Here is a 16963-nt window from a genome sequence, read left to right as displayed (position 1 = left end):
ATCCACTAATTTGGGGTAACACGTGTGATACTTAGAGGGTCGTGGTATTAGACTATTATTAGTATAGTTATCAAAATGATAATTGTTCCGAAAACGCATTAACGAGTAATATATCATTTTCAAATTTCAACTAATTTATTTTATTCTTATTATATTATGTCGTCCTCCATCGTATTGGCGTCAGCGATAAAATATTAACAAGATATATAGATCATGAACAAAATGAAATGTGAAAATTTAAAGTAGTAAAATAACATTTGAATGGTTTTGACGGATACTCAGTATAACTCTAGACGCTTCGTTTATCTATTTCCTATTGTTAATTATTAACAACTTTATAGTTTAATGGTTTTTACTTTCTATTAATGTTGATGTTGGTCATAAACTCATAATGTAGGGTTCGAATGTGATAATGGATAACAAGAAAAAGTAAATTAATATGTAATGAAAATAAATAGGAGATAGCCGAGAGCTTTGCCGTCAAAGCAAAATGTATAAATATTTTAGTCACATGACGAAAATGAAAAGATTCATCAAGTTATATACGCTGTGTTAGGTGAGCGTGAGAGTGTATGAACGCTGCTGAAAATGACAGAATGTAATATCATCTTCACTATTATTAGGTGAAACCTATAAATAACATTCATTTCGTTTCTTAATTAACAAGTATCTTTTAATAACTTGTCAGTATGTTGATACTAAAATTCTTACATAATTTTCCTAAAAAACTTGAACTAAAATTTTATAATTAAAAACGCTTTTTATGAAACAAACAATAATTAGGTAATGGTAAGTTGGTAACTAATGTTTTCTAGAAAAGGAAGAAGATATGCAAAAACTTCACTGCTATGAATATGTCGTTTTTTTGTGTGTGCAAACTGCTATGAAGATGTCTGTATCATGTGTACATGAGATGAAGGACACATACACATAGGTATTCTTGCTTTAAACCCCTTTCAAATGATACACTATATTGAGACATATACACTATTTACCAAACGTATTAGTCTAAAACACAGTCACCTAAATGAAAACATAGTAAAGGTTATAGGATATATAAATTATTATTAGTAACATTTTTTATCTATCAATTAAGCGATTATCATAAGATGTATCAGCTTTCACGAGACTTACTACTTTCGGCCGCAATTAGAAAAAGAAAAGACTTACTACTTTTTGCCGACCTTTCCATATATAATAAATTAATTCGTCAATAACAAATAAGGAAATTTTCTAGAACCATCGAACCCATAATAATGCATGTGACGACAAAAAAGACTCGATTATTGTAAGGAATTAACAAAGTCATCACAACTATTTCATAGCAATTACAGATTATCAAGTAAGATAATACTCACTGCACGTTTCCATATATTTTTCCAACTTTTTTTTGGGGTCAAACTGATGATTTTTTTTCAATAAAACTTAAGGAGTCTCATTAGGAGAAATTACACCCAATAAGAAGGAAGATACATTAAAACACAGCAACAAAAGACTGGAACTGACCTGCAGGCTTTGGTATTTTTGACATAAACCTTAATCGTATTCAAGTAAGGCCTTAAAACAGTTGTTCTTATTCAATTGGAACTAAGAGTGTGAGAAAGCACAGTACAGTACATCAACTGAAACAACCTCTCTAATCATTCTTATTTTTCATTTTTGGTTTTCAGACCTCTCAAAGATTAGGAGAGAACTAAGAAAGTAAGAAGACGATCCTTTTAATAAACATAGAAAGCCTTCTTTTTAGTCTTCTTCTTCTTCTTCCTACATAGCTGACTGGAAGATCATCTCAGCGAGCTCCTGTGGTTTTTGTTACAAAAGATCTCGTTATGAGTTTGTGTGTTCTTATGAAACCAAACCAGAGTATTATGTTTTGGTGTAGTAAGAAACTTGTACCTGTTTAGCAGAAGAAACCTTTGGTTCTCCAAACTCTTTAGCCTTCTTCTCAAGATACTCGAAATCAGCTTTTCCTTCTTCTATTTGCTTCCCAAGCTCAGAGTCCCAACTTGCATATCTCTTGCGTACCAATTCGTTTAGACTTCCCTCCTTTATACCAATCACACACATCAAGTTAATCGATAAAACTACACTCTTTGAAACTTTATAAGAAACTTATTTATTCAAGTCTCTTTACTAACCTCCAAGATTTTCACTGCATTTCTCAGTCCACGTGCCATTGTATCCATTCCACTAATATGAGCAATGAACAAGTCTTCAACATCTGTACTCTCTCTTCGCCTGTTTAATCAATAAAGTATTATAAGCTTCTTTCTCGGTTTAAGTTTGTATGAAACAGCAAAAACTTTGGGAATCAAGAAACGCTCTTACAGTTTGGCGTCGAAGTTGAAGCCTCCAGGTGCAATCCCACCCTATTACATATTGAGACCACACATGAACAACAGAAGCTATTATGACCGTCCATTCAAAAACTACAATGAAATTCCCCAAAATAGCGAGTTTTTATATAACATACATTTTTGATGACACTCATCATAACCATGGTTGCTTCTCCAACATCTGTAAGAAACTGATCTGTATCCCATCCTGTTGAGACAAGGTGAATACATTGTTCAATCATCAGAATCCGCATAAGAGACAACAGTTAAGAGAGCTGAAACTTAGAATTACCAGTTTGAGCATCGCCAGTGTTTGCATCAATGTTTCCAAGTAAACCATTGAGTCTTGCAGTTTCAAGCTCATGATGACAGGTGTGACCCGAAAGCGTGGCATGGTTACACTCAATGTTGAGTTTAAACTCATCAATAAGACCGTATTTCCTTAGGAAATTGGCAGCTGTTGCAGCATCCCAGTCATACTGGTGCTTGGTGGGTTCTTGAGGCTTGGGCTCGATTAAAAGCGTACCTGATGAAAAATAAGATTATATTGCAATAAGTCACATACGACTGATGAAAGAACAAGAAGAAGTAGAAGAAGACTAACCTTTGAATCCAATCTTCTTCTTGTAAGCAACAGCAGCTTCGAAGAACCTGGCTAGATGATCAAGCTCTTTTCCCATGTCAGTGTTCAAGAGCGTCTGATAACCTTCACGGCCACCCCAGAAAACGTAGTTTTCACCGCCCAAGTAATGTGTCACCTCCATTGCCTTCTTCACTTGAGCAGCAGCGTAAGCATATACTCCAACCTCAGAGCTGGTTGCTCCGCCGTGCATGTAACGAGGATGCAAGAAAAGCTGAGCTGTACCCCACAACGGCCGGATCTTGCTTCCCTGCATTTGAAGAGGAAGACAAACCTTTTTCTTAGCACAGCAAACTAAGGTATAGTAGCAAGAAAAAGATAGTGTTTTATAAATTAAAAGAGTTCCGATTGTATCTTCCAAAATCTATAATTGCATACATGAGCCTGGGACAAAGGTTATATAACTACTAAAGCTATCTTCCAAAATCCAAAGCGTAACAAGAAACGGAATATTAACCAAATGAATTCACCTTTTGGAGTTCTTTGGCTAGTTCGATAACTTCATCCAAGTTTTTGTTAGATTCCTGCAGATCAATGAGTATAAATAGGTTACAAAACAAGTCAACATTAGGCCAAAAAGAGCAAAACAAAGTAATCAAGTACCAAAAGAAACAGCAAGCTGCAAAAGAATTACAAGGTCCAAGGACCAAATATCATATGCGGTCTTTAACACAAAGCAATAAATCCAACCGTCGTTTCAATCGCACAATGTGATGCAATCTATATAGTATAAGTGAACCAGAAGCTGGGGTTATTACCTCAAGTGTACTGCCATCAGGTGCTATGTCTCTGTCATGGAAACACCACCAATCAACTCCAAGTTTCTTCAAGAACTCAAAGTTAGCTCGCACTGCATTACACAAAAACCCACAAAGTCACTCACAGCAACTCCCAGTTAAAGAGAAACAACATTAACAAAAACACAATTCTTGACTTACTTCTTCTCTTAGCCATAGAGACAGAGTTAGTACCATCTTCCCAAGGCCAATACTTTGTAGCAGCACCAAATGGATCACCTCCAGTCCCACGGAATGTATGCCAAAACGCAACACTGAATCTAAACCAATCCTGTTCACATATTCAAGAGACATAAACAAAACAAACAAACATCATTACATCTCATCCATCCTTTCAAATCCATAAAAACACAAAACAAATTTACCTTCATCTTCTTCCCAAGAATCTCTTCTTCAGCGTTATACCACCTGTAAGCAAGTGGGTTCTTAGTCGAAGGTCCCTGAAAAATAAAATAAAAATCATAAAACAATCAATTCATTATTCATCTACACATGCAAACACACCCTCACTAAAAATTTCCCAAATCGAATCAATAGTATTGTCAGATAAATCTCACAACTTTTGTAAGTATGACTGATTGCGTTAGTTACCTCATACTTAATATTGGGGATTTCAGGGAAGAAGTCTCCTTGCCAATCATCAGAATCACTACACTTCCCATCCAAATCCGCAGGACATGTTGGTGGATCAGCACACTTCACACAACAATCAAGATCAAAACTTTAATATCAGATTATGTTCCAACGATCGTAAGAAAATAAAAAAAGAATCAAGCTTTTTGATTATTTAATCAAGTCTTACCACTAGAAACGACGCTCCGATTAAGCAGAGAAGGAGCATAAAAAACTCAACTTTCTTCATAGTTTCTATCAAACCTTAAACGATGATGATGAAACCCAAAAACCCAGTTTCCTACGATACAAATCCAAATCACACGATCGCAGGTGAGAAACTAAAAAACTAAAAAACCCAGCTTTAGATTAGAACTTGGATAAAATCGCAAAGATATATAGTGAGTGACGAGGATGATTAAGATTAAAGGAACTAGTCAGACAGATAATGATGTGACGTAAGCACTAGTTTGGTTTGTTTTGTTTGTTCTGTTATTACGATTTTGCCCCTTACCATAAAATAAAATATCGAAGGTTGTTGTGACTTGTGATATTATCGGTGAGTTAAAAAGCAAATCGTACGTTCAGTCTTTATCCGGAAACAACGTTATAGAGCGTATATCACGTTTCTGTCTGACTCAGCAAGTTATCCAAATTTTCTATATTTAGGACCAAAACTTTAGATAAAAGTGTTAATACTCCTGTGAGAGCATACGAAGACAGTATGATTTTGTGTCCAAATTTAATCATAATTTGTTGAGTTGATAAGACACATTCCAGTTGACCAAGCCTAATTCTAATTGTTTTGTTCCGAAGTTATTAGTTCCACAAATGAATTTTTTTACGAATATCGTTATCTAATGTAATACAGTACAAGTAAGTGAATAGCCATTTAGTCATCGGGGAAAAAGGATCTCACCCGTGAAAATGAGTCAATGTCTCCGTGAAGCAACAACCGAGCACATTAAATGAGATATCGAATATTCAATATTGAAAGCTGACAAAAAAAAAAAAAAACAGTTACGATTTAATTGCATTAGTGGGTGGAAATTAACAAAAGGATTTCTAGTTCTTTATATTGGACCGTTCAAATTTAGGCTCATTGAAGCCTTTTTATAAAAAGAGTTTGCTCTCAGACGAAAAAAAAGGAAAGAGTTTGCTCTGTTTTTTGACATTTTTGACATTTTTGTAGTTGCTTTTTAGCAAGTAAGAGATTGAGGGGGACCGAGCAGAAACACACACTGAAAACTTGGGGATCGCTCTTAAGTCTTGTCGTCTTGACAATATTTTGTTCTGAAATGGTCTTTATACAAGAATCCCTTTTTATCTTATTTTGTTATCCTTTGTTAGTAAAATGTAAACTCGAATGAGATATTTAGATTCACCATGGGACTTGGCAAATTCACCAAGGAGCTCATGACAACTTTTGTGTTTTTTTAGATTTATGAAAACGTTACAAGTAATTTGGTTTGTGAGAATGGACATCATAAATCGTCACACAAAACCTCTGATTCTGACAAAGTATAGACAACTGGTTCATTTCTTTCATTGACTATACCTCCTCTCATCATGTTCCCCGCTTCATCTCTCATCAAAACAAGCCTCGCAAGTAGTTTTCGATCCAAAACAACAGGCCTTGTTTCCATAGTCTGCAATAAAATTTCTCAAACTTGTTCACATTTTTCAGAAAAAGGGGATCTCAAGTCATCAGTTAAGTCACCAAGATTTGATAATTAAGCAAGTCATCAGTGGAACGTTCTCACTTATTAAAAAATCCCAACACCCTGATCTCTTAAAAGTTTCGGTTACTTAGAAAAATTATAAGATATGCAAGAACAAACAATGTTACTGTTAAGGGATTAGCTAGTTTTTTTTTGCAGAAGAAGGTGACTATAACAAAATTGAACAGATGCATCAAATTAGCATACATAACCCAATGTTGTAGTAAGAACTAAGAAGACAACAACCTTAAACAAAGTCCATATCCACACAGGAGAGGGAATCTGCATAATGTGATTCCATATCCTTTGTCATGAATCCTAAAGTGATGATTCAGGTGGTATTTCTGTAAAAACGTATACCAAACCTCATCCAAAAGAAATTCAGAGGAATAAGTTTGAATGCTACAAAGGCCGGAGATGTTTCGAGATGGATTTTCTTACCTTAAAGATGTTTCTGTTGGGATAATCTTGACACACAAGCAAGCCTAAAGAGATTAGGATTAGTAGTTTAGGAAGTTATCACAAATAAGTAAGTATTCCCAGAGAAATTAGGAATATTGTTTTGAGAGTTCCTTATAAATAGAGTTGTCAAGGTGTGACTTCCTATTATGATGATTTGAGAGATTGTGAGAACTTTAGGTTTTTGAGTTATTTTTCCTAAAGTAATAAAGGTGATTTCTTTGAGATTTTGTTTAGCTTTGTTCTTGATTTCTAGATTTGGTATCAGAGCGTTACGATATCCTAGGGAGCGATGTCCGAAGGTGCTATCGTTGCTTCTAAGCCAAAAGAAGGAACCGGATCTACGTCCATCCAATGTCCTATGCTCAATTCAGCAAACTACACGGTATGGGCGTTAAAGATGAAGATTGCAATGAAGGTTCACAAGGTTTGGGAAGCTATCGAACCTGGAACAGAAGCAGAAGCAGCTGACGAAAACAAAAATAATATGGCCATGGCTCTTTTGTTCCAGTCCATCCCCGAGGGACTCGTTCTGCAAATCGGTGATCTAGATACGGCTAAAAAAATTTGGGATGCCATCAAGTCAAGGCATGTGGGAGCTGAACGTGTGAAGGAAGCATGTCTACAGACACTTATGGCTGAGTTTGAACGACTCCAGATGAAAGATTCAGAGAGAATCGATGAGTTTGCAGGAAAGTTGTCGGAGATTGCTTCAAAATCCGCCTCTCTTGGAGTATCTATTGAGGAAACCAAGCTGGTTAAGAAGTTTCTTAACTGTCTTCCTCATAAGAAGTTCATCCATATAGTGGCTTCTTTAGAACATGTGTTAGACCTAAACACCACCTCTTTTGAAGACATTATAGGGCGACTTAAAACATATGAGGAGAGAATCTCTGTTAGTACAGTCGAAGTACAAGAAGATCAATCTAAATTAATGTATGCGAACATGGAGACACCAAAGTATGCTAATACGGAGACACAAAATAGTCGAGAATTTACAAACGACTATCGCAACAGAGGACGAGGAGATCGATTCCCTAGAGGACGAGGAAGAGGACGCGGTTATGGACAAAGAGACGCTTCTCGCATCACTTGTTTCAGATGCGAGAAACAAGAACATTTTGCTTTTGATTGTCCTGACCGTTTATTAAAGCTCCAAGAAGCTCAAGTCCTGGATACTGCTAATACGCAAGAGGCTGATGAACTTATGATGCATGAAGTTGTATTTCTTAATGAAAAACGGTGCATTCCAAGTAAGTTTGAAACCAACACGGGAGAGGATAATATATGGTTACCGGGAAGGTAAGGTTTGGAGATGATTCACATGTTGATATTAAAGGAAAAGGTTCAATCTCACTTGTTGATATGAATGGAGAATTACGAGTCATGACAGATGTTTACTACATACCTGACTTAAAGAGTAACATTGTTAGTTTGGGATAAGTGACAGAAGCAGGTTGTGACATAAGGTTAAGAGGAGGATATTTAACAATGAGAGATGCTCAAGGAAAACTACTCGCTAAAGCTCCAAGATCGAAGAACAGACTTTACAAAATTCGTATGGATTTTCACGACAATGCCTATTTGAACTTGTCATCTATAAGTGAGTCTAGTCGCTGGCACGCTCGTTTTGGACATATAAATGTCGAAACTATCAAGTCTATGGAGCAGAGAGAACTTGTCCAAGGTCTTCCTCACGTAGCGTTCGAAAAGAAAATTTGCAGGTCCTGTCTACTTGGAAAACAGACAAGACAGATGTTCCCACAAGCCACCACATATAGAGCATCTTCACCTCTAGAACTGATCCACGGAGATCTTTGTGGATCTATAACACCGAGTACAGCTGCTGGAAATAGATTTATCTTTGTTCTCATTGATGATCATTCGCGTTATATGTGGACCACCTTGTTAAAAGAAAAGAGTTATGCATTTGAGAAGTTTAAAATCTTTAAGAACTGTGTTGAGAAAGAATCAGGAGCTCGGATCAAGACCTTTAGAACAGACAGAGGAGGTGAGTTTGTCTCACAAGAGTTTAATGAGTACTGTGAGAATGCTGGGATTCAGAGACATCTTACTGCTCCATATACACCACAACATAATGGTGTTGTTGAACGAATGAACAGAACAATGATGGAGATGATAAGAAGTATTCTTAAACATATGAAGATTCCAAATTATTTGTGGGGAGAAACATACAAGGGCATTGACGGATAAGACACCATATGAAGTCTACAAGAAGCAGAAACCCTGTATCGATCATCTACGAATATTTGGGTGTATAGGTTATGCAAAAGTTGATCAACATTTGCTAAAGAAGCTAGACGATCGATCCAGGTTATTAGTTCACTTGGGGATAGAACCATGTTCTAAGGCATATAGATTGTATGATCCACAGACAAGAAGAGTTGTTGTCAGCCGTGATGTGATTTTTGATGAGAGTAAAGGCTGGAATTGGAAGCAAAACCTCACAATGCAAGACGGTGATGGAAGCTTTAATATTACTCTTGGTGAGTTTGGTAACCATGGCATAACGTTTGAGCAGGAAAATATGGGTAATGAACCAGAATTGGATAACAATACTGGTGGTGGTGAGAGACATGAATCAGAGAGTAATGGACACACACCTGAAATCATAGAGCACGAGACTGCAGAAAATAGAGAGACTGCAGAAAACAGGTAGAAGCTGATGATTTGGAGAACAGTCAGCCGGTTCTTCGAAGAAGTCAAAGACATAATAATACTCCTAAGTACCTCATAGACTATGTTTTACTTGTTGAAGAAGAAGGAGAAACGCTTCTGTTGTGTCTTAACAATGAGCCAAGAAGTTTAATGGAAGCAAGAAGATCGGATAAGTGGATTAGTGCTTGCAATGAAGAGATTAGTTCAATCGAAAAACTCAATACTTGGGATTTAGTCGACTTACCTCTTGGTGTGAAACCAATTGGACTTAAATGGGTTTTTAAACTGAAAAGAAATTTTGATGGCAACATTAACAAGTACAAAGCCCGACTTGTTGCTAAGGGATACGTGCAACAATATGGAATCGATTTCGAGGAAGTTTTTGCTCCTGTTGCACGCATTGAAACTATAAGGCTTCTCATAAACATCGCAGCAACAAACGGGTGGGAGATTCATCATTTAGATGTAAAAACAGCATTTCTACACGGAGAACTAAAAGAGACAGTTTTTGTCACTCAACTGGAGGGCTTTGAGAAGAAATGGTGTGAAGACAAGGTTTATAGGTTGAACAAAGCGTTGTACGGTTTGCGACAAGCTCCGAGCGCATGGAACAACAAATTGAACCAGATTCTTGAGGAGCTGCAGTTCAAAAAATGCTCCAAGGAACCAACTGTTTATCTTAAAACAGAGAGAGGACAAATCTTGGATATTGCTGTTTATGTAGATGATTTATTTGTCACAGGAACAGACAAGCAAATCATTTACAAATTTAAGGAGGAGATGGCTGCAAAATTTGAAATGAGTGACCTTGGCTTGTTGACTTATTATCTTGGGATAGAGGTTATTCAACATGAGTATGGAATTGTTCTAAGCCAACGGAGATATGCTCAGAAAATATTAGAAGAAACAAGAATGGTGGATTGCAATCCTGAGTATATACCAATGGAGTTTGGACTCACGTTGTCAAAGGAAGGATGAGAAAGAGATCAACGCCACAAATTTCCGGAAAAAATTGGTTGTCTTCGGTATTTAATCCACACAAGACCAGATTTATCTTATTGTGTAGGTGTCTTGAGCAGGTATATGCACAGTCCCAGGGTTTCACATGGAGCGGCAATAAGACAGTGCTTAAGGTATTTTAAAGGAGCAACAACCCTTAGCTTAGTGTTTGGAAGAAGCTCGAGAATAACAAGGCTAGTTGTATATAGTGATAACAGCCATAGCATCGATCCGGATGATGGGAGAAGTACAACATGTCACATTTTCTACCTAGGAGAAGGTCCTATTACTTGGTGTTCACAAAAACAAGATGTAGTGGCTTTATCTTCATGTGAGGCAGAATTTATGGCTGGAACCAAAGCAACTAAACATGCGATTTGGTTGCGAGACTTGCTAAGTGAAATTATGGGAGTTGAAGTCAAGAAAGCTGTTATCCGAATTGACAATAAATCCGCAATAGCTCTCACGAAGAATCATGTCTTTCATGGCAGAAGCAAATTCATAGACGTTTTCATTTCATTAGAGAGTGTGTGGAGAATGAAGAAGTTGAGGTTGAACATGTTCCAGGAATCGAGATGAAAGCAGATATTCTCACAAAGGCTTTGGGAAAAATGAAGTTCAAGGAGATGAGGGAGTTCATGGGAGTTTAAGATGTAGAGAAATTGTGTGTCAAGCTTAAGGAGGAGAATGTTGGGATAAGCTTGACACACAAGCAAGCCTAAAGAGATTAGGATTAGTAGTTTAGGAAGTTATCACAAATAAGGAAGTATTCCTAGATAAATTAGGAATATTGTTTTGAGAGTTCCTTATAAATAGAGTTGTCAAGGTGTGACTTTCTATTATGATGATTTGAGAGATTGTGAGAACTTTAGGTTTTTTAGTTATTTTTCCTAAAGTTATAAAGGTGATTTTTTTGAGATTGTGTTTAGCTTTGTTCTTGATTTCTAGAGTTTAAAGGTTGGTTATTTAGGTTAACTATGGTGTAGATAGTAATGAGTAATATCAAACATCACATAGCCAAACAATATGCTTCCAAGCATAGCAGGAGTAGCTACGAGATGGAGAAGCTTTACAATTAACAATGGGAAAAGAAGAACATCGATAATAGTGGCTGTTTTGAAACAAAGAATGAATAAACAAGATTCTAGATTTAGATCAAGCATACTTACTGGAACCAAGAGAACAGCTGTGGCAGTAGGAGGGATAACAAGACGAAGGCCATCTTTTGGGTGCTTGTGATGGCATCCATGAAGAAGATAGTGTGAGACTGATTGCTTCTGCTAGAAAAAGAGCCACAAGCAATATAAATCAGTTAATTGAGTCAATAATGATTGCCAAAAAAAATATAGATTTGAGGCCTAAAAACCAGGTGTATTGCCTCATCAAAACTGAAAATTTCAACCTGAAACAAAAATTATCTGAAACTCTATTGCTTTTATGAGAATCTAAAAAAGACTGCATTAGGCATCTGATGATTTGGTTAAGCTCGATTAGCAGAAGTGGAACACAAACAAAGAAGAATCTCATCAAGGGTCAATGATCCAACACAGAAAGGTATGTAACTGGAAGATTCACAGAGAGAACCTCGACAATGTAAATAAAAAGGACGAAACTTTGAGAAGGATTGAATCGAATAAAAACATGAGATTTCCTCGGAGATCACAAGGAAAAGAAACAAAAATCATCAAACTCCCAATTAAAGAGAAACAACATTCACAATTCTTGGCTTACTTCTTCTCTTAGCCATAAAACACAGAGTTGGTACCATCTTCCCAAGGCCAATACTTAGTCGCCGCACCAAATGGATCACCTCCAGTCCCACGGAAAGTATGCCAAAACGAAACACTGAATCTAAACCAATCCTGTTCACATATTCAAGAGTCATAAACAAACAAACAAACAAACATCATTAAAGAAAACATCTCATTCATTCAGATGTTGCCTCTCTGTTTTCATCGTTTCAATAACAAGAGTAGTTTTTTTATTTCTTTGCCTCGTTTTTTACTTGCAGAAGGTGACTATAACAGAATTTAACAGATGCATCACATTAGCATAACTCAATGTTGTAGTAAAGAACTAAGAAGACAACCTTAACAAAAGTAAGGGTTTAGACAAACAAAAAAAATCGGAATATCCTAATTCTGATTTTGTTGATCACTCTCGTTTCCCTTGGATCCCTCTGCTTCCTTCTCCTTCTTCTTTCCAGCTTCCAACTCACTAAACGCCTTCCCAATGGCTGCAGCTTCAGCAGGAAGAACGGTTATAGGCTCAGCATCGTCTTTTTGCAGCCCGTTTAACGTCCTAGCAATGACTGCAGCATCACCAACGAGAATGGCCTCCTTTTCCGCGTTCAACAACTCGCTCAACATCTTAGCCATCTCTCTAGCTTCAAGAACAAGAATGGGCTCATAGTAAACAGGGTTATCATTCATACAAGCATTGAACATGAGTCTTGCCTCCTTACATTTACTTGTTTCGTCTTTATTATTCTTCATTGCTTCATCCCAACATCTCTCCAATTTTATAAACGCATCCTTGCACACACCTCCCTTTATGTACCTGCACAACACACATTCTTGCTCTTCCTCTTCCCCTTCCTCTGTTACATTCAAATCTTCAATTAGGGTTTTTGATTCACCCACATCCTTCTGATCTTCACTTAGGGTTTTTGATTCTTCCTCCCCACCTCTTTGGTCTTCTTCAATTAGGGTTTTAGATTCTTCCTCCACACCTCTTTGGTCCTCTTCAACTAGGGTTTTAGTTTGCTCCCCATCTATCTGAATCTGATCTTCAGTTACGGTTCTTGAACCTTCCTCCCCATCTCTATGATATGTCGACGGCGGATCATTCTTTGTCTTAGCTTCAGCCACAGAATTCACCCTTCCCATAGATGAAAGGTTTAAGACTTTTGCTACTGAATTTTCTTGCTCCGGTGATGCCTTTACTCTTTAGTATCTCCTCTTAGAATATATCTCACAGATAAAAAAAAATCCCAATGTGACACTAATCTTCTCTTTTCCCATATTCATTGTATTGGTGAAGGATTTTTTTCCATTTTAGGGTTATTTGTTTCTTGATGATGAGGCAATTTTGACTCCACTTTTGGTAAAGAACGACAACTTAAATATATAGATCAATCTTTTTTGTGTGTCTTTCAGCCCAACGCTTATAATAAGGCCGATATAGTGGGCCGTTGTATTTTTATGAAAAGGCCGATATAATATACTCTCTCCCTTTCAAAATATAAAATGTTTTGGCGCAGATTAAGAAATAACTACTTTAAAAAAGTTTAACCAATCATAAATAAGACTACATAAAATAAATAATATAAAAATAGAAAAATAGTCTAGATTAATTAAAAAATTGAAAACGTCTTATATTATGAAACAAAGAAAAATCTCTAGAACATCGTATATTATGAAACGAAAGAATATTATTTTTTGTTCTAAAAAAGAAGAAGTAATATTTATTTATTTTTAAAAATATGTAAAAAAAATCGAAAAAATAAATATCTTGAAGCTCAGATCTTACAAATCATTGGAAAAAAAATATCTTGAGGATTTATACTTTTTTTGACTTACAATGTTTATTTTTCGAAATGAATAAAGCCAAAGTGAAATCCCCACTTGGCACTTTATACAAAATATCCTCACAAAAAAATGGAAAAAAAGTTTAAAACCGACCAAACTTTTCTAAAAAAAATGGCGTGTTTTGTTTTTTGAACGTCAAGGGATTAAAACACTTTTGGTGTCAAACAAAAATAAAACACTAAAAAAAAAGATATTTTATGGGAAATATGTCAAAAATCGATGCAAAAATAAATTGATAGGATACTGTCAAAAAAAAGAAAAAGATATTTTTCAGCCAATGAAAGAAACAATTATCCTAAATTTTTTGTTTTTCTTTCAATTTCTAAATTTAAGGTGGAATGACTAAAAGCAATAATGCCAACCCAATCCACGTAACTAACCAACTAGAGAAATTTGAAATGTATCCACACAAAAATCGTTGTTTATATAAACTTATTATTTAGTTGTTGAGAAGATTACGTTAAAGAAAATGACACATTCTTAATCCCACGGGACTCACGAGCATACGAGTCACTCAAACACGAAGCCAATCGGTCAAATACAGCACACACCCAATCTTACTAATAATATCTTCTTCTTTTTGATTGATCACTCCAACCGGTCAATATCATCTAAAAGTCAAATTCTTGATCCCCAACAAGACAAGAGAATCAAATTCTTTAATTAGTTGATAACTCGACCCTTCAAAATTCCGTAAACCATTTTCTCTCTTTTCTCTCTGACTCTGTTGTGGTGTCTAAGGATGGGGTTGTTTGGGACGAAGAAGATCGGAAAGTATGAGATAGGAAGAACAATCGGGGAAGGGAATTTCGCAAAAGTGAAACTTGGTTACGACACGACCAATGGTACTTACGTAGCTGTCAAAATCATAGACAAGGCTCTGGTTATTCAAAAGGGTCTAGAGTCTCAAGTCAAGCGAGAGATACGAACCATGAAGCTTCTTAACCATCCCAACATCGTACAGATACACGAGGTTTGTGTATCTTCTTCTCTGTCTCCTCAATTAATTCTTGTTCTTTGAATCAGAGTAAAAATTTAAAAACATTTCAGGTGATTGGAACCAAGACAAAGATCTGTATTGTAATGGAACACGTTGCAGGTGGTCAGCTTTCAGACAGACTTGATAGACGAAAGATGAAAGAATCAGATGCTAGAAAGCTTTTCCAACAGTTGATTGATGCTGTTGATTATTGTCATAACAGAGGAGTTTATCACAGAGATCTTAAGGTAACAAACCTTTTTTTAACTTTTCTTATAAACACTCTGTTTTCTCTGTTTTTCTCTAATTGATATTGTGGCTAGTAATCTGATTTTGGTTTTGCTTTATTTTTTGCAGCCACAAAACTTGTTATTAGATTCAAAGGGTAATCTCAAAGTTTCTGACTTTGGATTAAGTGCAGTTCCTAAAGTAACACTTTCTAATTCTAATCATATAAAAAAACACAAATATTTGCGTTTTGAAACAATCAAATGCTAAATAACATTTTTGTATTTGTGTAATTCACAGTCAGGGGATATGCTCTCTACAGCTTGTGGCTCTCCATGTTATATAGCACCAGAGGTAACATTAACAATATAATTACTTCTCGTTATGTTTAAAAATCTCTGTATGTATCTGCAGAAGCTGATTTTGTTTAATGAATTAAACAGTTGATTATGAACAAAGGCTACTCAGGGGCAGCAGTAGATGTATGGTCTTGTGGAGTGATTCTGTTTGAACTGCTTGCTGGTTATCCACCGTTCGATGATCATACGCTTCCGGTTTTGTATAAAAAGATACTCAGAGCAGATTACACGTTCCCACCTGGATTCACCGGAGAGCAGAAGAGGCTAATCTTTAACATTCTTGACCCAAATCCTCTAAGGGTATAATCATAAGAAAGAATCTGCATGTTACACTTTTCATCATTGTCATTGTTTGAATCCCAAACTGAGTGATGAAAACATTTGGATGCAGCGTATAACATTAGCTGAGATAATCATTCAAGATTCTTGGTTCAAGATAGGTTATGCACCAGCTTATCATCAAGTCTTAGACTCAATCAAGGCAAGTTTGATTCACTAGCTAGATGTCTGAAAATGTTAATAGCTTTTGAGTCAAAATTGTAACGACTTATCTTAATTGGAATCTTGCAGGAAAATGTGGCGGAGATTAATGCAGCAACCACGTCTTCAAATTTCATAAATGCTTTTCAGATAATAGCAATGTCTAGTGATCTAGATTTGTCAGGTCTCTTTGAAGAAAATGTAAGAGACTTTAAAACTATATTTTTTGCTTATAAAGCTCATCAAAACAAAGAGAGTTAGAGATTGAAGTTTTTCTTAATTGTTATGTCTTTAGGATGATAAGAGATATAAAACAAGAATTGGGTCCAAGAACACAGCACAAGAAACAATCAAGAAGATCGAAGCTGCCGCAACTGATGTTAGCTTATCAGTTGAAAGAATAAAGCACTTCAAGGTATATAAACTATAAGTTAGTTACTGCAGATTCAAGTCAAGTTACAGATCTTACAAATGCATCTGTGTGTTTTGTTGTTGTTGTTGTTGTTCAATTACCAGGTTAAGATTCAGCCAAAAGAGATAAGATCAAGATCTTCTTATGACTTATTATCAGCAGAGGTGATTGAAGTGACTCCAACCAATTGTGTTATAGAAATATCAAAATCTGCAGGCGAGTTAAGACTATACATGGAGGTAAACTGAAAAAAAAGTTACTAAACTCATCCAAAATATATAGTAGAAAAAACTTACCTTTATAGAGTCATCTAATGATATGAGATTGGCTTTTGTAAATTGACAGTTTTGCCAGAGCTTATCGAGCTTACTTACAGCGGAAGTAAGCTAAGAGAGGCATAGAGATACTCAAGTAAAAATGAAGAACAGAGGAGGCAAAGAAAGCATATCTTTTCAGATTCGACTTTGTTATAGTGACAAGTAGTCCAAAGAATAATGCATGTTTTGGTCTTGGTGATCCCAAAGGGTTCTTTAACCAGGGTGTAAAATGATGGATTGTTTTGTAAGCAAACTGTTTAAATAACAAAGTCGATTACAGAACAGATATATAAAGCAGAACAAGTTTTTTTCCCACAAAACTCGGTAGATTGACAGACATGTGTGAGTGTTCGTT

At 36.0% G+C, this 16963-nt stretch overlaps 4 protein-coding genes across 7 annotated transcripts; 2 read left to right on the top strand and 2 right to left on the bottom strand.

The window, feature by feature from the left end:
- Positions 1-1521: 1521 nt before the first annotated feature.
- On the bottom strand, positions 1522-4922 carry LOC104726325 (xylose isomerase). Of its 2 annotated transcripts, none has more exons than XR_015570534.1 (13): positions 4576-4835; positions 4365-4469; positions 4139-4213; positions 3915-4044; positions 3735-3826; positions 3447-3500; positions 2941-3226; positions 2629-2862; positions 2474-2544; positions 2329-2369; positions 2135-2238; positions 1897-2043; positions 1522-1800 (listed from the first exon to the last, which is right to left on the bottom strand). XR_015570534.1 is itself a non-coding variant. In XM_010445163.3 (13 exons), exons 1-13 carry the CDS (start codon positions 4633-4635, stop codon positions 1765-1767), a joined length of 1434 nt encoding a protein of 477 aa, XP_010443465.1. In that variant the 5' UTR covers positions 4636-4922; the 3' UTR covers positions 1522-1764. The 2 variants fall into 2 exon arrangements, 1 of the variants encoding a protein (XP_010443465.1); XM_010445163.3 differs by having other exon boundaries at positions 1897-2046; positions 2139-2238; positions 4576-4922.
- A 2130-nt stretch (positions 4923-7052) lies between these two features.
- LOC147935500 (uncharacterized) lies at positions 7053-7871 on the top strand. The gene has a single exon (XM_087473035.1). It carries the CDS (start codon positions 7053-7055, stop codon positions 7869-7871), a length of 819 nt encoding a protein of 272 aa, XP_087329161.1.
- A 4330-nt stretch (positions 7872-12201) lies between these two features.
- Positions 12202-13336, bottom strand: LOC104726323 (uncharacterized). 2 transcript variants are annotated; one of them, XM_087471045.1, is made up of 2 exons: positions 12708-13336; positions 12202-12629 (listed from the first exon to the last, which is right to left on the bottom strand). In XM_087471045.1, exons 1-2 carry the CDS (start codon positions 13129-13131, stop codon positions 12379-12381), a joined length of 675 nt encoding a protein of 224 aa, XP_087327171.1. In that variant the 5' UTR covers positions 13132-13336; the 3' UTR covers positions 12202-12378. The 2 variants fall into 2 exon arrangements, with proteins under 2 accessions (XP_087327171.1, XP_019088462.1); XM_019232917.2 differs by having other exon boundaries at positions 12202-13336.
- A 917-nt stretch (positions 13337-14253) lies between these two features.
- On the top strand, positions 14254-16928 carry LOC104726321 (CBL-interacting serine/threonine-protein kinase 21). Of its 2 annotated transcripts, none has more exons than XM_010445154.3 (10): positions 14254-14806; positions 14884-15060; positions 15170-15241; positions 15341-15394; positions 15484-15699; positions 15791-15880; positions 15970-16080; positions 16175-16294; positions 16396-16530; positions 16637-16928. In XM_010445154.3, the coding sequence occupies exons 1-10, from the start codon at positions 14576-14578 to the stop codon at positions 16679-16681; spliced, it is 1251 nt and encodes a 416-aa protein (XP_010443456.1). In that variant the 5' UTR covers positions 14254-14575; the 3' UTR covers positions 16682-16928. The 2 variants fall into 2 exon arrangements, with proteins under 2 accessions (XP_010443456.1, XP_087327170.1); XM_087471044.1 differs by having other exon boundaries at positions 14291-14806; positions 15170-15197.
- The last annotated feature ends 35 nt before the right edge of the window (positions 16929-16963 follow it).

This window comes from Camelina sativa, chromosome 11 (genome assembly GCF_030686135.1).
Source record: "Camelina sativa cultivar CO46 ecotype springtype chromosome 11, ASM3068613v1".
NCBI lineage: Eukaryota > Viridiplantae > Streptophyta > Magnoliopsida > Brassicales > Brassicaceae > Camelina > Camelina sativa.
Note: the sequence above shows the minus strand (reverse complement) of the source record. Positions and strands in the feature narration are given on the sequence as shown.